Source organism: Ranitomeya variabilis, chromosome 2 (genome assembly GCF_051348905.1).
Source record: "Ranitomeya variabilis isolate aRanVar5 chromosome 2, aRanVar5.hap1, whole genome shotgun sequence".
Taxonomy (NCBI): domain Eukaryota; kingdom Metazoa; phylum Chordata; class Amphibia; order Anura; family Dendrobatidae; genus Ranitomeya; species Ranitomeya variabilis.
The window spans coordinates 220,716,213-220,743,737 of record NC_135233.1 but is presented as its reverse complement, the minus strand read 5'-3'; the positions used below and the strand labels follow the sequence as shown (position 1 = coordinate 220,743,737).

Below are 27,525 nucleotides of genomic sequence, written 5' to 3'. Positions count from 1 at the left end.
ACCTACAAAGAATGGAGAGGTCTGTAATTTGTATTGTAGGTTCATTTCAACTGTGAGAGACAGAATCTTAAAAAAAAAATCACATTGTATGATTTTTATATAATTAATTTGCATTTTATTGCATGAAATTTGATGCAATAGAAAAACAGATCTTAATTTTTGGTACAGAAACCTTTGTTTGCTATTACAGAGGTCAGACGTTTCATGTAGTTCTTGACCCAGTTTGCACACACAGCAGCAGAAATTTTGGCCCACTCCTCCAAACAGATCTTCTCCAGAACTTTCAGGTTTCCAGACTGTCCTTGCATAACATTGAATTTCAGCTCCTTCCAAAGATTTTCTATTGGGTTCAGGTCAGGAGACTGGCTAGACCACTCCAGGACCTTGAAATGCTTCTTATGGAGCCACTCCTTAATTGCCCTGGATGTGTGTTTTGGGTCATTGTCTGTTGTGGATTCTGTTTGCGGGCTCCCTCTGGTGGTTACTGCTGGTACTGGGTGACTTTGGTGGGTTGCGGCCTTTGGTTTCCATCTGTCCATCAGAGGCTGGGTGTTTCCTATTTTACCTGGCCTCTCTGTCATTTCCCTTGCCGGCTAACAATGTGTTCAGATGTGCTCTGTTTGGTTCCTGCCTACCTGCTCCCAGATCTTTCAGGATAAGCTAAGTGCTGATTTTCAGTTGTTTAGTTTTTTTGTCCAGCTTGCTTAGAATGTCTCTTTGTTAGCTGGTTGCTCTAGTGGACTGAGGTTCTCCCCATGTGCCATGAGTTGGCACATGGGTTCTTGTAATCTCAGGATGTTTTTTTTGATTAGGGTTTTTTGCTGACCGCTCAGTCCCCTTTTTGTGTCATTCTGCTTTCTAGTTTTCAGCGGGCCTCTATTTGCTAAAGCTATATACATCATCTCTATGTGTGTGCCTTCCTCTCATTTCACCGTCAATACATGTGGGGGGCAACTATATCTTTGGGGTTAATTCCTCTGGAGGCAAGTGAGGTCTTTGTTTTCTCTGCAGTACTAGTTAGCTCTTAGGCTGGTGCGTGGTGTCTAGAACCAACGTAGGCACGCTCCCTGGCTATCTCTAGTTGCGTTTGTCAGGCGTAGGGCAGCGGTCAGCCCAGGTTCCATCACCCTAGAGCTCGTCCGATATTTATTATACTTTGCTCATCCTGTGCTATCCCTAGCCATTGGGGATTCATGACAGTATAGCCGGCCCACAAAGTGTTAATTGTTTGGGCTGAAGCAGGAGAAAAAGAAGTGTTCAAGGAAAATTTATTTATTTTTTTTCCTTCAGAGTTTTGCTGCCTAGCCCTTAATTGCTGTCTAGCTGCTTCTTACCTCCTCTTAACCCTTGAATGGCTCTGATCTTAGCTGTTTATCATGGATGTCCAGAGTTTGGCTTCCAGCCTGAGTAATCTCGCGGCAAAGGTTCAAAACATACAGGATTTCGTTGTTCACACTCCCATGTCTGAACCTAGAATTCCTATTCCAGAGTTTTTTTCTGGAGATAGATCTACCTTCCTGAATTTCAGGAACAATTGTAAATTGTTTCTCTCTTTGAAATCTCGCTCCTCTGGAGACCCTGCTCAACAGGTCAAGATTGTTATATCGTTCCTACGGGGCGACCCTCAGAATTGGGCATTTGCATTGGCACCAGGGGATCCTGCATTGCTCAGTGTGGATGCGTTTTTTCTGGCATTGGGATTGCTCTATGAGGAACCTAACCTAGAGATTCAGGCTGAAAAGGCTTTATTAGCCCTCTCTCAGGGGCATGATGAAGCGGAAATATATTGTCAGAAATTTCGGAAATGGTCGGTGCTTACTCAGTGGAATGAGTGCGCCCTGGCTGCAAACTTCAGAAATGGTCTTTCTGAGGCCATTAAGGATATTATGGTGGGGTTCCCTGCGCCTACAGGTCTGAATGAGTCTATGGCTATGGCCATTCAGATTGATCGGCGTTTACGGGAGCGCAAACCCGTGCACCAGTTGGCGGTGTCTTCTGAACAGGCACCTGAGACTATGCAATGTGATAGAATTCAGTCCAGAAGTGAACGGCAAAATTATAGGCGGAAAAATGGTTTGTGTTTTTATTGTGGTGATTCAGCTCATGTTATATCAGCATGCTCTAAACGCACAAAAAGGGTTGATAAATCTTTTGCCATTGATACTCTGCAGTCTAAGTTCATTTTGTCTGTGACTCTGATTTTTTCACTGTCTTCCATTTCCGTCGATGCCTATGTGGATTCAGGCGCTGCCCTGAGTCTTATGGATTGGTCATTTGCTAAACGCTGCGGTTTTAGTCTAGAGCCTCTGGAAGTTCCTATTCCTCTGAAAGGAATTGATTCTACACCATTGGCTATGAATAAACCGCAGTATTGGACACAAGTGGCCATGCGCATGACTCCCGTTCATCAGGAGGTGATTCGCTTCCTTGTACTGTATAATTTACATGATGTACTAGTGCTTGGTCTGCCATGGTTACAAACTCATAATCCTGTCCTGGACTGGAAAACAATGTCTGTGCTAAGCTGGGGATGTCACGGGGTTCATGATGATGCACCTCCGATTTCTATAGCTTCATCTACTCCTTCGGAGATCCCTGCGTTTTTGTCGGATTATAGGGATGTTTTTGAGGAGCCTAAGCTCAATTCGCTCCCTCCCCATAGAGAGTGTGACTGTGCTATAGAATTGATTCCTGGCAGTAAGTTCCCTAAGGGTCGTTTATTTAATCTGTCACTGCCAGAGCATACTGCTATGCGGAATTATATTAAGGAGTCCTTGGAAAAGGGACATATTCGTCCATCTTCGTCCCCTCTGGGAGCAGGTTTTTTTTTCGTGGCAAAAAAAGATGGTTCCCTGAGGCCTTGTATAGATTATCGCCTTCTGAATAAGATTACAGTCAAATACCAGTATCCATTGCCATTATTTACTGATTTGTTTGCTCGCATTAAGGGGGCTAGGTGGTTCACTAAAATAGATCTTCATGGTGCGTATAATCTGGTGCGGATAAAACAGGGTGATGAGTGGAAAACCGCATTTAATACGCCTGAGGGCCATTTTGAGTATTTGGTAATGCCTTTTGGACTCTCCAATGCTCCGTCAGTCTTTCAGTCCTTTATGCACAATATTTTCCGTGAATATCTGGATAAGTTTATGATTGTGTATTTGGATGATATTTTGGTGTTTTCTGATGACTGGGAGTCTCATGTTCTACAGGTCAGGAAGGTGTTTCAAGTTTTGCGGGCCAATTCTCTGTTTGTGAAGGGCTCAAAGTGTCTCTTCGGAGTCCAGAAGATTTCTTTTTTGGGGTACATTTTTTCTCCTTCTACTATTGAGATGGATCCCGTTAAGGTTCAGGCTATTTGTGACTGGACACAACCTACATCTGTTAAGAGCCTTCAGAAGTTCTTGGGGTTTGCTAATTTTTATCGTCGGTTCATTGCTAATTTTTCCAGTATTGTTAAACCTTTGACTGATTTGACTAAAAAGGGTGCTGATGTTGCTGATTGGTCTCCTGCGGCCGTGGAGGCCTTTCGGGAACTTAAGCGCCGGTTTTCTTCTGCTCCTGTGTTGTGTCAACCAGATGTTTCACTTCCTTTCCAGGTGGAGGTTGATGCTTCCGAGATTGGAGCGGGGGCGGTTTTGTCACAGAGAAGTTCTAATGGCTCGGTGATGAAGCCATGTGCTTTCTTCTCTAGAAAATTCTCGCCCGCTGAGCGCAATTATGATGTGGGTAATCGGGAGCTTTTGGCCATGAAGTGGGCATTTGAGGAGTGGCGTCATTGGCTTGAGGGTGCTAAACATCGCGTGGTGGTCTTGACTGATCACAAGAATCTCACTTACCTTGAGTCTGCCAGGCGTTTGAATCCTAGACAGGCTCGTTGGTCGTTATTTTTTTCTCGTTTCAATTTCGTGGTTTCATACCTGCCAGGTTCAAAGAATGTGAAGGCAGATGCTCTTTCCAGGAGTTTTGTGCCTGACTCTCCTGGAGACACTGGGCCTGCTGGTATCCTTAGGGATGGGGTAATATTGTCCGCCGTATCCCCAGACTTGCGACGCGCATTGCAGGAGTTTCAGGTGGATAAACCGGATCGATGTCCACCAGAAAGACTGTTTGTTCCGGATGATTGGACCAGTAGAGTCATCTCCGAGGTCCATTCTTCTGTGTTGGCTGGTCATCCTGGAATATTTGGTACAAGAGACTTGGTGGCCAGGTCTTTTTGGTGGCCTTCCTTGTCTAGGGATGTGCGTACCTTTGTGCAGTCTTGTGAAGTGTGTGCTCGAGCTAAGCCTTGCTGTTCACGGGCTAGTGGGTTGTTGTTATCCTTGCCCATCCCGAAGAGGCCTTGGACGCACATTTCCATGGATTTTATTTCTGATCTCCCGGTTTCACAGAAAATGTCCGTTATCTGGGTTGTGTGTGACCGCTTTTCTAAGATGGTTCATTTGGTGCCCTTGCCTAAGTTGCCCTCCTCCTCTGAGTTGGTTCCTTTGTTTTTTCAGAACGTGGTTCGTTTGCATGGGATTCCGGAGAATATCGTTTCTGACAGGGGATCCCAGTTTGTGTCTAGATTTTGGCGGACGTTTTGTGCCAAGATGGGCATTGATTTGTCTTTCTCGTCTGCATTCCATCCTCAGACGAATGGCCAGACGGAGCGAACTAATCAGACCTTGGAAACTTATTTGAGGTGTTTTGTTTCTGCTGATCAGGATGACTGGGTTGCTTTTTTGCCACTGGCCGAATTTGCTCTTAATAATCGGGCTAGTTCGGCCACGTTGGTCTCTCCTTTTTTTTGTAATTCGGGGTTTCATCCTCGTTTTTCCTCTGGTCAGGTGGAGTCTTCGGATTGTCCTGGAGTGGACGTGGTGGTGGACAGGCTACATCACATTTGGAATCAGGTGGTGGACAATTTGAAGTTATCTCAGGAGAAGACTCAGCAGTTTGCTAATTGCCGTCGCCGCGTGGGTCCCCGACTTCTTGTTGGGGACTTGGTGTGGTTGTCTTCTCGTTTTGTCCCTATGAAGGTCTCTTCTCCTAAGTTCAAGCCTCGGTTCATCGGTCCTTATAGGATCTCGGAGATTCTTAACCCTGTATCTTTCCGTTTGGATCTCCCAGCATCGTTCGCTATTCATAATGTGTTCCATCGGTCGTTGTTGCGGAGGTATGAGGTGCCTGTTGTTCCTTCGGTCGAGCCTCCTGCTCCGGTGCTGGTGGAGGGAGAATTGGAGTATGTTGTTGAAAAGATCTTGGATTCTCGTGTTTCCAGACGCAAACTCCAGTATTTGGTTAAGTGGAAGGGTTATGGTCAGGAGGACAATTCCTGGGTGGTCGCCTCCGATGTTCATGCGACTGACTTGGTCCGCGCCTTCCATAGAGCTCACCCTGATCGCCCTGGGGGTTCTCGTGAGGGTTCGGTGACCCCTCCTCAAGGGGGGGGTACTGTTGTGGATTCTGTTTGCGGGCTCCCTCTGGTGGTTACTGCTGGTACTGGGTGACTTTGGTGGGTTGCGGCCTTTGGTTTCCATCTGTCCATCAGAGGCTGGGTGTTTCCTATTTTACCTGGCCTCTCTGTCATTTCCCTTGCCGGCTAACAATGTGTTCAGATGTGCTCTGTTTGGTTCCTGCCTACCTGCTCCCAGATCTTTCAGGATAAGCTAAGTGCTGATTTTCAGTTGTTTGGTTTTTTTGTCCAGCTTGCTTAGAATGTCTCTTTGTTAGCTGGTTGCTCTAGTGGACTGAGGTTCTCCCCATGTGCCATGAGTTGGCACATGGGTTCTTGTAATCTCAGGATGGTTTTTTTGATTAGGGTTTTTTGCTGACCGCTCAGTCCCCTTTTTGTGTCATTCTGCTTTCTAGTTTTCAGCGGGCCTCTATTTGCTAAAGCTATATACATCATCTCTATGTGTGTGCCTTCCTCTCATTTCACCGTCAATACATGTGGGGGGCAACTATATCTTTGGGGTTAATTCCTCTGGAGGCAAGTGAGGTCTTTGTTTTCTCTGCAGTACTAGTTAGCTCTTAGGCTGGTGCGTGGCGTCTAGAACCAACGTAGGCACGCTCCCTGGCTATCTCTAGTTGCGTTTGTCAGGCGTAGGGCAGCGGTCAGCCCAGGTTCCATCACCCTAGAGCTCGTCCGATATTTATTATACTTTGCTCATCCTGTGCTATCCCTAGCCATTGGGGATTCATGACAATTGTCATGCTGGAAGACACAGCCAAGACCCATCTTCAATACTCTTATTGAGGGACGGAGGTTGTTGGCCAAAATCTTGCAATACATGACCCCATACATCCTGTCAGGAATATGATATATTTGATTGTCTATGATCACACACACTGAGCTCTGCTATGTCCATTAAAGCTGAGCACAAACACACACTGCGGGCTTTCCGACCTCCCTTCTTCCCAACTCTTGCTCCCTGTTGACAATACAGCTGTAACTTGAATCTCCTCTGTGGGACTCTGTCCCCTCTCCCTCTCGAAGCAGGAGTGTGCAGAAAACCAGTCTTTTATCTGAAACCATGTGCTCTTTTGTTCATGTACCAACTTAATAGTAAGGCATAACTTGACCCCAATTAGTGACAGAGATATGAAAGTTATATGTTTGGTATGTGCATAGGCCTGGCCATCACACAGTGCATTTTCCAATTTCCTGTACCCTTGGTTTCCGAGAAACTAATTAATGCTTACTCACGGTGCATAGCCAGGTCATGTTTGGTCTTAATATATTACTAGTCGCAAAACAAGATCAATGATAATTCCGTCTTCGCTATACGAGGTTGCATCCTGGAGCTACGGTGGATATGAATGTTCCATAACTCTGAGTCCCTCTGAGAAAGTAGGAGTGCACTCCATAGCTCCACCCACTTAGTGATGTCACAACCAAGGGGTATAAGACCATGAGAGCTCATTTTTCACTAGCCTTTGACCAGGAAGCTAGCTGAGAGATGCGCTGTAATGCATTCTGATGTTCGCCCCTCCCCAGCCACATGGGTTGCCATTATCTGAAATGATATGAGAGAACTGTAAGTGTTTTTTTCAACTTTAATCCCTTTTTATTTGTAATTGTTTGTACATACGATACTTGTCTTCTTTTATAATGTCCTTTTACCCTTTTGTAAACACTGCCTACCTTTTTGGAGTAAAATATATAAAATTACTAGCTGCATTTCTCCTTGCTCTATAACGTACTGTCACATCCTCTGAAGCGAATTACTCTACTAATTTGGATTGGCTCTGGACCAGTTATTAATTAAGAAATTATAGCTGGAGGCAGCAGATTTGTCCTGTGCGTTTGGAAACCTGGTAGCGACAGACGGCGTTGATAATTATTGTTCCCGCCTGAGTGGGAGTAGTTATATCACCCTCACTGCAGTGTGCCCATCAGCCAGTACAAAGTAAGGCAGCCTTTCTGGCGACTAATTATCCTAGGTGCAGTACCCCGTCTGACCTGAGGGTAAGGGGGGCACCAGAGAGATGCAAGTTCCCAACAGGAATCGGGAAGTGGGATATAGATAAATCCCCTTCAGATAAGAACTGGGGCAACTAAACAACCCCTGTTCATGACATATTAGTGTGAATGGTGGGGATGATAAAGATATCCTCCCTGTGATCCCTGACACATCCTCCTTTCAATACGTTGCAGTCGTCCTATCCCCTTTGCAGAAAAGCACCCTCAAAGTATGATGTTTCCCCCACCATGGTTCACGGTTGGGATGATGTTCTTGGGGTTGTACTCATCCTTCTTCTTCCTCCAAACACGGCGAGTGGAGTTGATGCCAAAAAGTTATATTTTGGTCTCATCTGACCGCATGAACATCTCCTATGCCTCTTCTCAGGGCCGGCTCCAGGTTTTCACGGGCCCTGAGTGAAAGAGTCTCAATGGGCCTCTTTAACACATACCACAATTCATGATACACCGATACAGAAGAGAAATATAGGTATAGTACAATGCCCAAAGATTTCACTTCTCACATTACATGAGTGATATCTATTGTAATTCTACAACAGCTCAGAAACCAGATAGCATACAGTAGTCCTCCTTGCAGTATTATGGGCATCACATAGTCCTCCACACGGAATAATGAGCTCCATATATTGCTCCGTACAGAATAATGAGCCCCATATATTGCTCCATACAGTATAATGAGCCCCATATATTGCTCCATACAGTATAATGAGCCCCATATATTGCTCCATACAAAATAATGAGATCCATATATTGCTCCATACAAAATAATGAGATTCATATATTGCTCCATACAGAATAATGAGCCCCATCTAATGCTCCATACAGTATAATGATCCCCATATATTGCTCCATACAGTATAATGAGCCCCATATATTGCTCCATACAAAATAATGAGCTCCATATATTGCTCCATACAAAATAATGAGATCCATATATTGCTCCATACAGAATAATGAGCCCCATATAATGCTCCATACAGTATAATCAACCCCATATATTGCTCCATACAGTATAATGAGCCCCATACAATGCTCCTTACAGTATAATGATCCCCATATATTGCTCCATACAGTATAATGAGCCCTATATATTGCTCCATACAAAATAATAAGATCCATATATTTCTCCACACAGTATAATGATCCCCATATATTCATTCATACAGAATAATGAGCCCCATATAATGCTCCATACAGTATAATCATCCCCATATATTGCTCCATTGTTATGATCCTAGTGGCTGAGGATCACAAAACGGACTAGCTAAGTTTATGAACATAGACACGAGCTCTAGGGAGGTGGTAACTGGACTGACCGCAAACCTGATCCTAACCAACACACTAAAGGTAGCCGGTGAATGTGCCTAAAATCCTGGACGTCTCGACGCAGCCTGAGAAACTATCTACTCCTGGAGGGAAAGTAAGACCTCACTTGCCTCAAGAGAAATCACCCCAAAGATATAGGAAGCCCCCAACAAATAATAACGGTGAGGTAAGGGGAAAACACAAACGTAGAAATGAAAACAGATACAGCAAATGAGGCCCGCTAATACTAGATAGCAGAAGACAGATAGGGAACTGTGCGGTCAGTAAAAAACCCTATGCAAAATATCCACGCTGAGAATACAAGAACCCCCACACCAACTAACGGTGTGAGGGGAGAAACTCAGCCCCCTAGAGCTACCAGCAAGCAAGGAAATCACATATTAGCAAGCTGGACAAGAAACAAAAATAAACCAAGAAACATATGACCACTGATGGTCAAAAAATGAACCAAGCAAAACTTAGCTTCTCTTGAAGAGACTGGTAACGAAGGACTGCAGGAGAGCTCCAAAATAGCACTGAAGACATTGACAGCAGGCAACAACTGAGAGTCCAGGTGAACTAAATAGGAAACAGCTAATAGATAACGAGACAGCTGATCAAGCCTCAGACCTGCAGAATGACACAAAGAGCCACCAGAGGGAGACCAAAGACAGCACTCACACAGTACCAGTTGGGACCACAAGAGGGAGCCCAAAAACAGAGTTCACAACAGTACCCCCCCCTTGAGGAGGGGTCACCGAACCCTCATCAAAACCCCCAGGGCGATCAGGATGAGCCACATGGAAGGCATGAACCAAATCGGCCGCATGAACATCAGAGGCGACAACCCAGGAATTATCCTCCTGACCATAGCCCTTCCACTTAACCAAATACTGAAGCCTCTGTCTAGAAATACGAGAATCCAAGATCTTCTCCACCACGTACTCCAATTCGCCCTCAACCAGCACCGGGGCAGGGGGTTCAACAGAAAGAACCACAGGCACCACATACCTCCGCAACAAAGACCTATGGAACACGTTATGAATGGCAAACGACGCTGGGAGGTCCAAACGAAATGACACCGGGTTAAGGATTTCCAAAATCTTATAAGGACCGATGAAGCGAGGCTTGAATTTAGGAGAGGAAACCTTCATAGGAACATACCGAGAAGACAGCCATACCAAATCCCCAACAAGAAGTCGGGGACCCACACCGCGACGGCGGTTGGCAAAGCGCTGAGCCTTCTCCTGTGACAACTTCAAATTGTCCACCACATGGTTCCAAATCTGTTGCAACCTATCCACCACAGAATCCACCCCAGGACAGTCAGAAGGCTCAACCTGACCCAAGGAAAAACGAGGAAGAAAACCAGAATTGCAGAAAAAAGGCGAAACCAAAGTAGCAGAACTAGCCCGATTATTAAGGGCAAACTCGGCCAATGGCAAAAAAGTCACCCAATCATCCTGATCAGCAGAAACAAAACATCTTAAATAAATTTCCAAGGTCTGATTAGTTCGCTCGGTTTGGCCATTCGTCTGAGGATGGAAGGCCGACGAAAAAGACAAATCAATGCCCATCTTAGCACAAAAGATCCGCCAAAATCTGGACACAAACTGGGATCCTCTGTCAGACACAATATTTTCAGGGATGCCGTGCAAACGAACCACATTCTGAAAAAATAGAGGAACCAAATCGGAGGAGGAAGGCAACTTAGGCAAGGGCACCAAATGGACCATTTTGGAAAAACGATCACTCACCACCCAGATGACAGACATTCTCTGAGAGACTGGAAGATCCGAAATAAAATCCATGGAAATGTGCGTCCAAGGCCTCTTCGGGAAAGGCAAAGGCAAAAGCAAACCGCTGGCACGAGAACAGCAAGGCTTAGCCCGAGCACAAATCCCACAGGACTGCACAAAGGAACGCACATCCCGCGACAAGGAAGGCCACCAGAAGGACCTAGCCACCAAATCTCTGGTACCAAAAATCCCAGGATGGCCTGCCAACACCGAAGAATGAACCTCGGAAATAACTCTGCTGGTCCATCTATCTGGGACAAACAGTCTCTCTGGTGGGCAACGGTCAGGTCTATCCGCCTGAAATTTCTGCAGCACTCGTCGCAAATCTGGGGAAATGGCAGACAAAATCACTCCCTCTCTGAGGATACCAGCCGGCTCTGAAACTCCCGGAGAGTCAGGCACAAAACTCCTAGAAAGAGCATCAGCCTTCACGTTCTTCGAACCAGGCAGGTACGAGACCACGAAATCGAAACGGGAGAAAAACAACGACCAACGAGCCTGTCTAGGATTCAGCCGCTTGGCAGACTCGAGATAAATCAGATTTTTGTGATCAGTCAAGACCACCACACGATGCTTAGCTCCCTCGAGCCAATGTTGCCACTCCTCAAATGCCCACTTCATAGCCAACAACTCCCAATTACCAACATCATAATTCCGCTCGGCAGGCGAAAACTTTCTTGAAAAGAAAGCACAAGGCTTCATCACAGAGCAATCAGAGCTTCTCTGCGACAAAACAGCCCCTGCTCCAATGTCAGAAGCATCAACCTCGACCTGAAAAGGAAGAGAGACATCAGGCTGACACAAAACTGAGCTGAAGAAAACCGGCGCTTCAGCTCCCGAAAGGCTTCCACGGCCGCAGGAGACCAATTAGTCACATCAGAACCCTTCTTGGTCAAATCCGTCAAGGGTTTAACCACGCCAGAAAAATTAGCAATGAAGCGACGGTAAAAATTAGCAAAACCCAAGAACTTCTGAAGACTCTTAACAGATGTAGGCTGAGTCCAGTCATGAATAGCCTGGACCTTGACTGGGTCCATCTCAATAGTAGAAGGAGAAAAAATAAAACCCAAAAAGGAAACCTTCTGTACTCCGAAGAGACATTTTGAGCCCTCCACAAATAAGGCATTAGCACGCAGGACCTGAAATACCATCCTGACCTGCTTCACATGGGACTCCCAGTCCTCAGAAAAGACCAAAATGTCATCCAGATACACAATCATAAATTTATCCAGATATTCTCGGAAGATGTCATGCATGAAGGACTGGAACACAGAAGGAGCATTAGAGAGTCCAAAAGGCATCACCAAGTACTCAAAATGGCCTTCGGGCGTATTAAATGCTGTTTTCCATTCATCCCCCTGCTTAATGCGCACAAGGTTATACGCACCACGAAGATCTATCTTGGTGAACCAACTGGACCCCTTAATCCGAGCAAACAGATCAGACAACAATGGCAAAGGATACTGAAATTTGACCGTGGTTTTATTTAGAAGACGATAATCTATACAAGGTCTCAGAGAACCATCCTTTTTGGCCACAAAAAAGAATCCTGCACCAAGAGGGGAGGAGGACGGGCGAATATGTCCCTTCTCTAAAGACTCCTTTATATACAGTTAGGTCCATATATATTTGGACAGAGACAACATTTTTCTAATTTTGGTTATAGACATTACCACAATGAATTTTAAACAAAACAATTCAGATGCAGTTGAAGTTCAGACTTTCAGCTTTCATTTGAGGGTATCCACAATAAAATTGGATGAAGGGTTTAGGAGTTTCAGCTCCTTAACATGTGTGACCCTGTTTTTAAAGGGACCAAAAGTAATTGGACAATTGACTCCAAGGCTATTTCATGAACAGGTGTGGGCAATCCCTTCGTTATGTCATTCTCAATTAAGCAGATAAAAGGCCTGGAGTTGATTTGAGATGTGGTGCTTGCATTTGGAAGGTTTTGCTGTGAAGTAAACATGCGGTCAAAGGAGCTCTCCATGCAAGTGAAACAAGCCATCCTTAAGCTGCGAAAACAGAAAAAAACAAGCCGAGAAATTGCTACAATATTAGGAGTGGCAAAATCTACAGTTTGGTACATCCTGAGAAAGAAAGAAAGCACTGGTGAACTCATCAATGCAAAAAGACCTGGGCGTCCACGGAAGACAACAGTGGTGGAGGATAGAAGAATAATCTCCATGGTGAAGAGAAACCCCTTCACAACAGCCAACCAAGTGAACAACACTCTCCAGGAGGTAGGCGTATCAATATCCAAATCTACCATAAAGAGAAGACTGCATGAAAGTAAATACAGAGGGTTCACTGCACGGTGCAAGCCACTCATAAGAATCAAAAATAAAAAGGCTAGACTGGACTTTGCTATAAAACATCTAAAAAAGCCAGCACAGTTATGGAAGAACATTCTTTGGACAGATGAAACCATGATCAACCTCTACCAGAATGATGGAAAGAGAAATGTATGGCGAAGGCGTGGTACAGCTCATGATCCAAAGCATACCACATCATCTGTAAAACACGGCGGAGGCAGTGTGATGGCTTGGGCATGCATGGCTGCCAGTGGCACTGGGTCACTAGTGTTTATTGATGATGTGACACAGGACAGAAGCAGCCGAATGAATTCTGAGGTATTCAGAGCCACACTGTGTGCTCAGATCCAGCCAAATGCAGCCAAACTGATTGGTCGTCGTTTCATCCTACAGATAGACAATGACCCAAAACATGAAGCCAAAGCAACCCAGGAGTTAATTAAATCAAAGAAGTGGAATATTCTTGAATGGCCAAGTCAGTCACCTGATCTCAACCAAATTGAGCATGCATTTCACTTGTTAAAGACTAAACTTCAGACAGAAAGGCCCACAAACAAACAGCAACTGAAAACCACCGCAGTGAAGGCCTGACAGAGCATCAAAAAGGAGGAAACACAGCGTCTGGTGATGTCCATGAGTTCAAGACTTCAGGCAGTCATTGCCAGCCAAGGGTTTTCAACCAAGTACTAAAAATGAACATTTTATTTAAAATTATTGAATCTGTCCAATTACTTTTGGTCCTTTTAAAAACAGGGTGGCACATGTTAAGGAGCTGAAACTCTTAAACCCTTCATCCGATTTTAATGTGGATACCCTCAAATGAAAGCTGAAAGTCTGAACTTCAACTGCATCTGAATTGTTTTGTTTACAATTCATTGTGGTATTGTCTATAACCAAAACTAGAAAAATGTTGTCTCTGTCCAAATATATATGGACCTAACTGTAGCTCCGCATTGCGGCATGTTCTGGTACAGACAAATTAAAAAGTCGTCCCTTAGGGAACTTACTACCAGGAATCAAATTTATAGCACAATCACAACCCCTGTGAGGAGGCAGGGCACCGGATCTGGGCTCATCAAATACATCCTGGTAGTCCGACAAAAACTCAGGGACCTCAGAAGGAGTGGAAGAAGCAATTGATACCAAAGGAGCATCGCCATGAATCCCCTGGCAACCCCAACTTGACACAGACATAGCTTTCCAATCCAGAACTGGATTATGGGCCTGCAGCCATGGCAGACCCAACACGACAACAGCATGCAAATTATGCAGCACAAGAAAGCAAATCACCTGCTGATGTACAGGAGTCATGCACATGGTCACTTGAGTCCAATATTGAGGCTTATTCTCAGCCAATGGTGTAGCATCAATTCCCCTCAGTGGAATAGGGAATTCCAAAGGCTCCAGGACAAAACCACAGCGCCTGGCAAACGACAAATCCATCAGATTCAGGGCAGCACCTGAATCCACAAAAGCCATAACCGAGTAGGATGACAAAGAACAAATTAAAGTAACAGACAAAATGAATTTAGGCTGTATAGTACCAATGGTGACAGGTTTAGCGATTTTTTTAACGCGCTTAGAGCATGCTGAGATAACATGAGTTGAATCACCACAGTAAAAGCACAACCCATTTTGACGTCTATGATTTTGCCGCTCAATTCTGGTCAGAACTCGGTCACATTGCATAGACTCAGGTCTCTGTTCAGAAAACACCGCCAGATGGTGCGCAGATTTGCGCTCCCGCAAACGCCGATCAATCTGAATGGCCAAAGCCATTGAGTCATTCAGACTTGCAGGCGTGGGGAACCCCACCATAACATTCTTAATGGCTTCAGAAAGACCTTCTCTGAAATTTGCAGCCAGGGCACACTCATTCCATTGAGTAAGCACCGACCATTTCTGAAATTTTTGACAATACACCTCAGCTTCATCCTGGCCCTGAGAAAGAGCCAGCAAGGCCTTTTCTGCCTGGTTCTCAAGATTAGGTTCCTCATAAAGCAGTCCAAGCGCCAGAAAAAACGCATCCACATTCAGCAATGCAGGATCTCCTGGCACCAGAGAGAAAGCCCAATCTTGAGGGTCGCCACGTAACAAGGAGATAACAATTTTAACTTGCTGAGCGGAATCACCAGAGGAACGAGGTCTCAAAGATAGAAATAATTTACAATTATTCTTAAAATTCAGAAACCTAGATCTATCTCCAGAAAACAACTCAGGAATAGGTTATTTTAGGCTCTGACATAGGGCTATGAACAACAAAATCCTGAATGCTTTGCACCCTTGCAGCAAGATGATCCACACTAGAAGTCAGACTCTGAATATCCATGTCTGCAGCTGAACACAAAACCACCCAGAGATTAAGGGGATGAGAGAAGCTGGACAGACTGCAGCAAAGATAGAGAGGAAAAAAAAAAATTGTACTCAGGGCTTCTCTTATCCCACTTCTGCGATGCATTAAACACTTTTCGGCCTGCTGTACTGTTATGATCCTAGTGGCTGAGGATCACAAAACGGACTAGCTAAGTTTATGAACATAGACACGAGCTCTAGGGAGGTGGTAACTGGACTGACCGCAAACCTGATCCTAACCAACACACTAAAGGTAGCCGGTGAACGTGCCTAAAATCCTAGACGTCTCGACGCAGCCTGAGAAACTATCTACTCCTGGAGGGAAAGTAAGACCTCACTTGCCTCAAGAGAAATCACCCCAAAGATATAGGAAGCCCCCAACAAATAATAACGGTGAGGTAAGGGGAAAACACAAACGTAGAAATGAAAACAGATACAGCAAATGAGGCCCGCTAATACTAGATAGCAGAAGACAGATAGGGAACTGTGCGGTCAGTAAAAAACCCTATGCAAAATATCCACGCTGAGAATACAAGAACCCCCACACCAACTAACGGTGTGAGGGGAGAAACTCAGCCCCCTAGAGCTACCAGCAAGCAAGGAAATCACATATTAGCAAGCTGGACAAGAAACAAAAATAAACCAAGAAACATATGACCACTGATGGTCAAAAAATGAACCAAGCAAAACTTAGCTTCTCTTGAAGAGACTGATAACGAAGGACTGCAGGAGAGCTCCAAAATAGCACTGAAGACATTGACAGCAGGCAACAACTGAGAGTCCAGGTGAACTAAATAGGAAACAGCTAATAGATAACGAGACAGCTGATCAAGCCTCAGACCTGCAGAATGACACAAAGAGCCACCAGAGGGAGCCCAAAGACAGCACTCACACAGTACCAGTTGGGACCACAAGAGGGAGCCCAAAAACAGAGTTCACAACACTCCATACAGTATAATAAGCCCTATATATTGCTCCATACAAAATAATAAGATCCATATATTGCTCCATACAAAATAATAAGATCCATATATTGCTCCATACAGAATAATGAGCCCCATACAATGCTCCTTACAGTATAATGATCCCCATATATTGCTCCATACAGTATAATGAGCCCCATATATTGCTTCATACAAAATAATAAGATCCATATATTTCTCCACACAGTATAATGATCCCCATATATTCATTCATACAGAATAATGAGCCCCATATAATGCTCCATACAGTATAATGATCCCCATATATTGCTCCATACAGTATAATGAGCCCTATATATTGCTCCATACAAAATAATAAGATCTATATATTGCTCCATACAAAATAATAAGATCCATATATTGCTCCATACAGAATAATGAGCCCCGTATAATGCTCCATACAGTATAATGATCCCCATATAATGCTCCATACAGTATGATTATCCCCATATATTGCTCCATACAGTATAATGAGCCCCATATATTGCTTCATACAAAATAATTAGATCCATATATTTCTCCACACAGTATAATGATCCCCATATATTCATTCATACAGAATAATGAGCCCCATATAATGCTCCATACAGTATAATGATCCCCATATATTGCTCCATACTGTATAATGAGCCCTATATATTGCTCCATACAAAATAATAAGATCCATATATTGCTCCAAACAGTATAATGAGATCCATATATTGCTCCATACAAAATAATGAGATCCATATATTGCTCCATACAGAATAATGAGCCCCGTATAATGCTCCATACAGTATAATGATCCCCATATATTGCTCCATGCAGTATAATGAGCTCCATATATTGCGCCATACAAAATAATGAGCTCCATATATTGCTCCATACGAAATAATGAGATCCATATATTGCTCCATACAGTATAATTATCCCCATATATTGTTCCATACAGTGTAATGATCCCCATGTATTGCTCCATACAGTGTAATGAGCCCCATATATTGCTACATACAAAATAATAAGATCCATATATTGCTCCATACAGTAGAATGAGCCCCATATATTGCTCCATACAGTATAATTATCCCCATATATTGCACCATACAGTATAATGAGCCCCATATATTGCTTAATACAAAATAATGAGATCCATATATTTCTCCACACAGTATAATGATCCCCATATATTCATTCATATAAAATAATGAGCCCCATATAATGCTCCATACAGTATAATGATCCCCATATATTGCTCCATACAGTATAATGAGCCCTATATATCGCTCCATACAAATTAATAAGATCCATATATTGCCCCATACAAAATAATAAGATCCATATATTGCTCCATACAGTATAATGATCCCCATATATTGCTCCATACAGTATAATGAGCCCCATATATTGCTCCATACAAAATAATGAGATCCATATATTGCTTCACACAAAATAACGAGATCCTATATTGCTCCATACAGTATAATGATCCCCATATATTGCTCCATACAGTATAATGAGCCCTATATATTGCTCCATACAAAATAATAAGATCCATATATTGCTCCATACAAAATAATAAGATCCATATATTTTGCTTTACAGTATAATGAGATCCATATATTGCTCCATACAAAATAATGAGATCCATATATTGCTCCATACAGAATAATGAGCCCCGTATAATACTCCATACAGTATAATGATCCCCATATATTGCTCTATACAGTATAATGAGCTCCATATATTGCTCCATACAAAATAATGAGCTCCATATATTGCTCCATACAAAATAATGAGAGCCATATATTGCTCCATACAGTATAATTATCCCCATATGTTGCTCCATACAGTATAATGAGCCCCATAAATGGCTTCATACAAAATAATGAGATCCATATATTTCTCCACACAGTATAATGATCCCCATATAATCCTTCATACAGTATAATAATCCCCATGTATTGCTCCATACAGTATAATGAACCCCATATAATGCTCCATAAAGAATAATGAGCCAAATATATTGTTCCATACAGTATAATGAGCCCCATGTAATGCTCCATACAGTATAATGAGCCTCATATATTGCCGTATACATAATGGGACCCATATAATGTTTTGTACAGTGTATGATGGGCTCCATATAATGCTCCATAGATAATGGGACCCATGTAATACTCTATACAGTATATGATGGGCCCCATATATTGCTCCATATATAATGGGCTCCATATAATGCTCCATACATAAGGCGCCTCATATAATGCTTCACACATTAAGAGCCCCATATATTGCTCCATATACTGTATAATTGGCCCCACATAATGCTCCATACAGAATGGGCCCCATATAATGTTCCAATATATGATGGGCCCCATATAATGCTCCATACAGTATATGATGGGCCCATATAATGTTCCATACATAATGGCCCCCATATAATGTTCCATGCAGAATGGGCTCCATATAATGCTCCAGTATATGATGGTCCCCATATAATGCTCCATACATAAAAAAAAATAAAAAATGAAACCCTTACCTCTCCTTGCTGGCTGCAGGTCTGGACTCCTCAGTGTCACCATCTTCTGGCTGTCTGCACTGTGACTGTTCAGAGCAGAGGGTGACAGTAGTGACGTCATCGCTCCCTCTGACCTGAAACGTCACAGAATCAGAAGACGCAGCACCAGAGAAATGGGGAAAGGTAAGTATTGCAAATACCGGGGCCCTGAGCAAGGAGGGGGGCTCATTGACAGGCGCTGGCACTGGGCCACCATAGCGCGCCAGTGTCCCCAATGGCAAATGAGCCCCCGTCTGCTCAGGGCCCGACACTAGCCTGGGTGCGCCGGGTTCTGACGCTGGCTCTGCCTCCTCTGGATCATGCAGATGGTCATTGGTGAACTTCCAATGGGCCAGGACTTGTGCTGGCGTGAGCAGGGGGACCTTGCGTGCCCTACAGGATTTTAATCCATGATGGCGTAGTGTGTTACTAACAGTAATATTTGAGACTGTGGTCCCAGCTATCTTCAGATCATTGACCAGGTCCTCCCGTGTAGTTCTGGGCTGATTCCTGACCTTTCTCAGAGTCATCCTTGCCTCACGAGGCGAGATCTTGCATGGAGCCCCAGACCGAGGAAGATTGACAGTCATCTTGTGTTTCTTCCATTTTTTAATAATTGCGCCAACAGTTGTTGCCTTCTCATCAAGCTGCATGCCTTTTGTGCTGTAGCCCATCCCAGCCTTGTGCAGGTCTACAATTTTGTTCCTGGTGTCCTTAGATAACTCTTTGGTCTTGGCCATGGAGGAGAGGTTGGAGTGTGATTGAGTTTATGGACAGCTGTCTGGCATGCAGGTAATGAGTTCAAACAGGTGCAATTAATACAAGTAATGAGCGCAGAGTAAGGAGGCTTCTTAAAGAGAAACTAACAGATCTATGAGTGCTAGAATTCTTGATGTTTGGTCGGTGATCAAATACTTATTTCATGCAATAAAATGCTATTACAGACCTCTCTATTATTTGTAGGTGGGAAAACTTGCAAAATCAGCAGTGTATGAAATAGTTATTGTCCACACTGTATATAGTGCTAGCAGAATGCTGATGTTTAAAAAGTGTGAATGGCAAGTAACAAAGCATGAGAATTGGGACAGTTCCTGGACATATAACATTGGTATGTGCACCAAGAGCAGTTTTATCTTGTGTGGGATAAGGGCAGCAAGATCATGCTTTTTAGAATTTTTTGTCTTAAGGGATAACTTCCTGTGTTGAATTTTAATTACTGTCATCATATTTTGGTCCAGCATGTATAATATAGAGTGACTTAATGTACAGACTGCCCATAATTTTTTAAAAGGTCTGCTCTTTCCAGAATCAGTGCCGCTCTATGGGCCACTTTTGGTACTGCAGCTGTACCTATTGCCCCAATCTGAATCACCTCTTTACATTTCCTAATATTGTATCACTATGATGATCTTGTCTGTACACAGGAAATTATGGATAGCACATGTACACTGGATAATAACAGACTTTAATAAAATAATTAACGAACATGCAAAAACAGAACAGAGTAACGAAATAATGAGGGGTATGGGCTTAAGACATGGGGTGTCAGTGTCATTACTTGCAAGTGCATTGTTTTGGGTCATTCGCTGGTTTTGTTTAGCCCTCAAATAGTAGTTCCCAGGCTTCTTCCAATGCAGATGAAAAATTGTAATTATTAATGAGTCTATTGATAAGATGCATGGCATGAGCAACCGGCCAAGACCTCCGTAGGGTGTCTGACACTGCGCTCCAGTGGTTGAGGATGCCATATACAAGGGTCAGTGTCAATGTGATGTAAATGGCAGGTGTATTGAGGGGGATGACACTTATGGAGACTGCACATAGACATGTCAGAAGGACGATCACAATGACAGTTAAGCAGATCATCATGACTTTGCCAAAGAGTATTTGGCTGATGTTAGTCAAAAGGGTTGGCAGAAGGTTCTTGACTTGGCTGCTGGCGTCTTTCCCCAATGCCGAACTATTCTGCTTCTGCTCGGTCTCAATTTTAGAAAGGCGACTTTGGAATAGTCCCATCTCATCCTGTAATAAGAGAGATATGTAAAAATATCATATAGCCAAACTTCTCAGTCTGTGCTCCTTACGTGTACTCCAGGGCTACAGGCCTCGTTTATGGGGCCGATCAGTCTGTGATTACAGCATTGAGCATGCTTTCACCAGCTGCAGTATCAGAACGTACACATCTGGAGCACAGATGCTGGATACGTTTTACAGATGTGCTGTATATAGAGAATAGGAGCGGTGCACTGACCCAGATGTCTCTGCTATGCTCAGTGCACTGGTAGGCTATCTTTTCCTCCATGAAGAAAATCACCTCCTTCATATTTTCCATCTCCGCGTTCTGTTGCTCCTGTAGGTCGTTCATATTTACCAGTAGCTGGTTGTACCTTATTGAATGAGCAGGGAACAAATCTCAGCAAACTATGTCAAATATCACAGCCGTGGGGGGTGAAGGGGGTCATGCTAACAGCCCCCTGCTGCCCCCTATCATAGTTCCATAGTTATATAGGTTGAAAAAGACCTTGGTCCATCAAGTTCAACCTTCCTGCACCAATTGTACATTTTGTCACTAAATTAACTATAACCCTCAATGTGTATTGAAGAAATCATCCAGCCCTTGTATAAAAGCTGTAATAATGTCGGCCATTACTACCTCTTGTGGTCTTTATTCCACAGTCTGACTGCTCAAACTGTAAAGAACCCTTTCCTATTTAGCTGCCGGAAATCCCTATGGTTTTTCAAAGGAATAAGTCCTGTGTCGTCCTTTGTACTGACTATATTTATACATGTAAATGAGATCTCTGAGGCATCTGTTTTCTGAGCTAAAGAAGCCCATCTTTTCCAACCTCTCACCATATGACGGGCCTACATTCCTTGTAATATTCTAGTTGCCTGTCTTTGAACTGACTCGATCTTATGAATATCCTTTTTAAAATGTGGAGCCTAAAACTAATTCCCATATTCTAGATGTGGCCTCACCAGTGATTTATAAAGGGGTAAACATTTGTTGGGATTGCAGGATTTTATCTTTCTTTTTATACATCCCAAAATCTTGTTTGCTTTTGCAGCTGCTTCTTGACATTGAGTGCTGCTGCTCAGATTACTTGTAACCAGAATACCCGTCCTTCTCCTGTTCTGTAGTCCCGAGGATTCTGCCATCTAATATATATGCAGCATTAGGATTACTCCGTCCTAGGTGCATTACTCTAAATTTATCTACATTTAATCTCATTTGCCGAGTGTTTGCCCATCAGACATCTTATCTAGATCGTTTTGCCATATTGTAAAGTTGAAGTCAGATTTTAATATCCTACATAGTTTGGTGTTGTCAGCAAAGACTGACACTTTACTCTCAATCCCATCCACTAGGTCATTAATAAAGAGGTTTGTTATGACCTGGTGGGTACGGAGCGGTACTGAGATGACCTGGTGGGCAAAACCAATCATGGACTCGCTAAGGAGCAGCACTGAAATGACCTGGTGGGTAAAACAAAAATAGGACTAGCTCTGAGGAGGTGGTAACTTTATTGACCGCAATCCCTACTCCTAACACCAACACTAGAAATAGCCGTGGAGCGTTCCTATCTCTGCCTAGATGCCTCTGCACAGCCTAAGAACTAGCTACCCCTGAAGATGGAAACGGAAAGCTATCTCGCCTCAGAGAAACCCCCAAAGGAAGATAGCCCCCCACAAATATTGACGGTGAGTGAAGAGGGAAAATGACAAACTCAGAAATGAAACTAGATTTTTTAGCAAAGGAGGCCAATACTATCTAAATAGACAGAGATAGGAAAGGCTACTGTGCGGTCAGTATAAAAACTAAAAGTCCACGCAGAGTTTACAAAAATAACCACCACACCGACTCACGGTGTGGAGGGGCAAATCTGCGACCCCCAGAGCTTCCAACTAGCTGGAATATTTCATAATGACAAGCTGGACAAAAGAGACATAAATTGAACTGAACAGAAGGTCATAAGCAGGGAAACACCCAAAAAGTAGCAGACTTATCTTAAGCTGAAAATGGACTGGCCAACAGAGAACTTCCAGGAAAGGACAGAATCCACAGGAAATACATTGACAGCTGGCATCCACTAAAGCCAAGAGCCCAGTTAAATAACAAGGCCAGGAAACCGATTAGTGAACGCAGCTGCTAAGTTCCACTTGAAACCACCAGAGGGAGCCCAAGAGCAGAACTCCCAAAAATACCATTTGCAACCACAGGATGGAGCCCAAGAACAGAATTCACAACAGAGGTTAAAGAGAATCGGTCCTAGTACAGATCCCTGTTGTCCCCACTGCTTCCTATATCCCATTTAGAGAGCATACAATTTACAATGACTCTTTGTTTCCTTTCAGTTAGCCAGTTCCTTACCCATCTGCTTATAGTTTTCCCCAGTCCTTGCTTCTGTAGCTTCAGTTTAAGGCTGTTATGTGGTACAGTAGCAAATGCCTTTGCAAAGTCCAGATAAATCAAATCAGCCGCATTACCGACATCCAGATTTGCACTTACCTCCTCATAGAAACCCAACATCAGACATGACTTATCCTTCATGAATCCATGCTGGTTGTCATTTATTATATTATTCTCTGCAATGTATCTCCACAGGTCATCTCTTATAATACTTTGCACACTACTGATGTCAGACTTACCTGAAGGTAGTTGTCTGAATTCACCTTCTTACCTTTCTTAAATATCGGTACCACATCAGCCATCCTCCAATCCTGTGGCACCACCCCTGTTACATGAGAGTCTAAGAATATGAGATATAGTGGTCTGTCAATTACTGCGCTCAACTCCCTCAACATCCGTGGGGTGAATGCCATCTGGGCCGGGTGATTTGTCAATGTTTAATTTGCTTAGATGCATGTGTACTTCTTGTGTTAAACTAGTTATATTAGATGCTGAACTTTGATTTTTGTTGAGTGATCTTTGGAACAGTCATTGCATTGGTGAACACGGATGAGAAGTGCCTGTTTAATATCTCAGCCTTTTCTTTGTCCTCTATAATATCTTATTATTATTGTCTTTTAAGGGGTCTATGCAATCTGTTTTTTTTTTCTTTTTGGTATTGATGTATTTATTACATTTCTGGGGATTTATGGTAATGTCACTGGCGATTGTTTTTTTTTCTGTAGATAACTTTGCAGCTTGATTTCTTTTTTACATTTCTTAATGAGATCTTTATTCTCCTCAACTGCTATTTCTGTATTCTCGGTCTTGAAGGATTTTGAATGCCCTTTGTTTATTAAACTTTGTGGTGTCTTATTTATCCATAATGGTTTCTTTTTATTCCTGGACTTTTCATTACCAGAGGGTATAAATTTATACAGGACTCTAGTAGTATTTCCTTCAACACTCCCCATTAATGGTTGGTATTTCCAGTTACCATGACATGGTCCCAGTCTACACAATTAAGCTCTTTCCTTAATTTTTTTAAATCATCTTTCCTAAAGTTACAGGTGTTTGCATTTCCCCTTTTGTGGGTTTGTTTGTTTGAAAATTACATTGAAACTTACCATATTATGGTCACTGCTTCCCAAATGCTCCTGAACCTGTAGATCTGAAATTGTATCTGGTCTATTTGTGTCACAAGTGTGGCACGCCAACCTGGCCCCTTCTCCTCTGCTCATCGGGCCCCAGTGGCAGGCTTCTGCCGGTGCAGAAACTGAACCTGCGTCCAATGTCATTGTCATTCACTGGCGAGTCCACGCTTGAAATGCCTGGGGTGGACGTCGGTGCTGGACCGTGGCCAGGTAAGGAGAAAGTGTTTTTGTTTTTTCATTTTTATTTTTATTGAAAGCGGCAAGCATGGGGTAGAATGGAGACACGGGGCAGGATGGGAGACACAGGAGCAGGATGTAAACACTTGAGGCAGAATAGAGACATGGGACAGAATGGAGACGGGGCAGGATGGAGACAGGGGGCAGGATGGAGACATGGGGGCAGGATGGGAGATACGGGGCAGGATGGAGACACGGGGCAAGATGGGGACACAGGGGCAAAATGGAGATATGGGGCAGGATGGAGATAGAGGCAGGATGGAAACATGGTGCAGAATGGAGACACGGGACAGGATGGAGAAACGGGACAGGATGGAGACAAATGAGGCAGGAATATGGGGCAGGATGGACACAGATGGGGCAGGAATATGGGGCAGGGTGGAGACAGATGGGGCAGGAACATGGGGCAGGATGGAGACAGATGGGGCAGGAATATGGGGCAGGATGGAGACAGATGGGGCAGGGTCATAGGGCAGGATGGAGACACATGAGGCAGGGTCATGGGGCAGGATGGAGACAAATGGGGCAGGGTCATGAGTCAGGACAGAGACAGATGGGGAAGGGTCATAGAGCAGGATGGAGACAAATGGGGCAGGGTCATGGGGCAGGATGGAGACAGATGGGGCAGGGTCATGGTGCAGGATGGAGATACATGGTGCAGTATCATGGGGCAGAATGGATACGATGGAGACAGATGGGCAGGATCATGGGACAGATGGGGAAGGATGGGGAGATCATATGGGGGTAGAATGGATACTCATGAGGGCATCATGAGAGAGCATATGGCTGGAGCGAGGAATGAGATACACAGGGCCAGGATGGGGGATATTATTAACATAGGGCTAAGTAAGGGATATTATTACTGCAGTGATGTATTTATTTTATTTTTTGAGGATGGGGGGCGGCAGTCCTGCTACTGTGCAGAGCGACACTATGTCGCCTTTTTTTCTTTATCTGTGTAGTGTAGAAGTTGGGAAAAAATTAAGTAATATGTTATGCAAGAGGAGCTCTAGATAACTGTTATTTCCTGCAGAGACGAGCCCTGGCTGGAAGAAATGATGGCGGTCTGTGCTTGATAAGATGAAAAGTGAAGCTGGAGGACTTCACCTAGAGACAGAGGCGTAGCTAGGGTTTTGGTTCTGGGGGCGAAACGTCTGAGTGGGTCCCTAACCAGGTAATCTTGATTACAATTCAGTGACGCAGCCTAATAGTGGATGTAGGAGATGACTGTTACTGAAGATAATCTAATATATAAAGCTAAATGTGTGTATGTATGTATGTATGTATGTGTGTATGTCCGGGATTGGCATCTGCACCGTCGCAGCTACAGCCACAAAATTTTGCACAGTCACACGTCTGGACCCCGAGAGCGTCATAGGCTATGTTGTGAGGTGAAATTTTAACCCCGCGCGTTCCAATTCACCAAACAATTTTGCCCCTATCTACATAATGGGGAAAAAGTGAAGGGAAAAGTGTTGGAGGAAAATTGACAGCTGCCAGATGTGAACAATGGGGACTTAAAGAATGAGAGCGATGGCGCCAAAGAGTATATACCGTACAGTTGCTAAGGTGGGGCCCCGACATGGGATACTCACCACACACGGGGATATGAACACACACACAAAATGCTCCACACACTACCACGTGCTTGAACACATATACCACCCTCAGCACACATTTCACCACACACACACCAACCTCGCCACATAAAAGTCGAAACACAAAAGTCACCACTCAAAACTCGCCACGCGCAAAACTCGCTACATGCAAAACTCGCCATATGCAAAACTAGGCTCACGCAAAACTCGCCACACGTGCAAAACTCACCTCATGGAAAACTCACCTCATGCAAAACTTGCACACACAGAAAAATTGCCACATGTACAAAAGTTGCACCACATGCAAAAGTTGCCTCACACAAAACTCGCACATACTCAAAACGCGCCACACATAAAACTCGCCACGCGCAAAACTCGCCATGCACAAATCTTGCTGCACACAACTTGCTACACTAACCTGTCATATGCAACTCGACACACAAAAAGTTGCTACACGCATGTCACCACACAAAACTCATCTCACAAAAGTCGCTACACGCATGTCGCCACATGCAACTCAACACACACACAACTTGACACATGAAACTCGCCCTAAAACACACACAAGTCTGGTATTATCCTTCAAAAATAAAAATCTGATTAATAAGCAGACAAACTACAAGAGCAACAATTGTACCATATAGGAAATACGACAGCTGTTAGTCACATGACCAGTCTATTATGTGTATGTGTGAGCTAATATATACTGCCAGGGGGGAGGGCTTCCTGTTGGCTGGGGATTTATCAGGCTGCCAATAGCAACCAATCACAGCTCAGCTTCTATTTTGCTACAGTTAATTAATCTGAGCTCTGATTGGTTAATATAGGCAACAAAGACATTCTCAGTATAACAAAGCTAATATATGTTAATAAATGCTTCTATTAGCTTAGTTTTTGCCTTTTAATAATTACATTTCTATCTATTTGTTTTGTGGTTTTTGTGTGCAGAATAAATTTTTGTTAACACATTCTATTTTGCTAACAGCAGTCATTAACCCGGGCGAAGCCGGGTAGTACAGCTAGTCTCTATATAAAGACCAACATGGATATTGCCGCCATTTGCTCAGTGGTAGATACTAGACCTACAGAACATATAAGAGATCACAGCACAGTTACAGATAGTGACTTACTGCTGACGTTCTTTCTGATGGAATCGTTAATTTTTCCCATCTTTTCCATCTGGCACAGACCAACATGACAACTTCTTCCAGCCACGACTCGGCTGCAGAGAATACAACAAAGACACGTTTCACTTCTCATATTCCAGCCCCATCACCATCTATTCCCAAACTGCACAAACGCCTTATCCTGCTGATACCCCAATACTGAGCTGCTGTTGCCGTATGTGACCCTACTACTGCACCTGCTATGTAGTTCTCTGTGCCCTC

General features: G+C 43.7%; 1 protein-coding gene across 1 annotated transcript in view; it reads right to left on the bottom strand.

Annotated features, from left to right (window-relative positions):
• Positions 1–20,208: 20,208 nt before the first annotated feature.
• The window catches only part of LOC143809264 (uncharacterized), a 107,828-nt gene continuing 100,511 nt past the window's right edge, over positions 20,209–27,525 (bottom strand). The window contains exons 3-4 of the mRNA XM_077292371.1: positions 21,010–21,145; positions 20,209–20,780 (exon numbers count right to left, since the gene is read on the bottom strand). Of these exons, the coding sequence (XP_077148486.1) occupies positions 20,355–20,780; positions 21,010–21,145 (562 nt within the window). The 3' untranslated portion in view covers positions 20,209–20,354. The remainder of the gene's footprint in view (positions 20,781–21,009; positions 21,146–27,525) is intronic.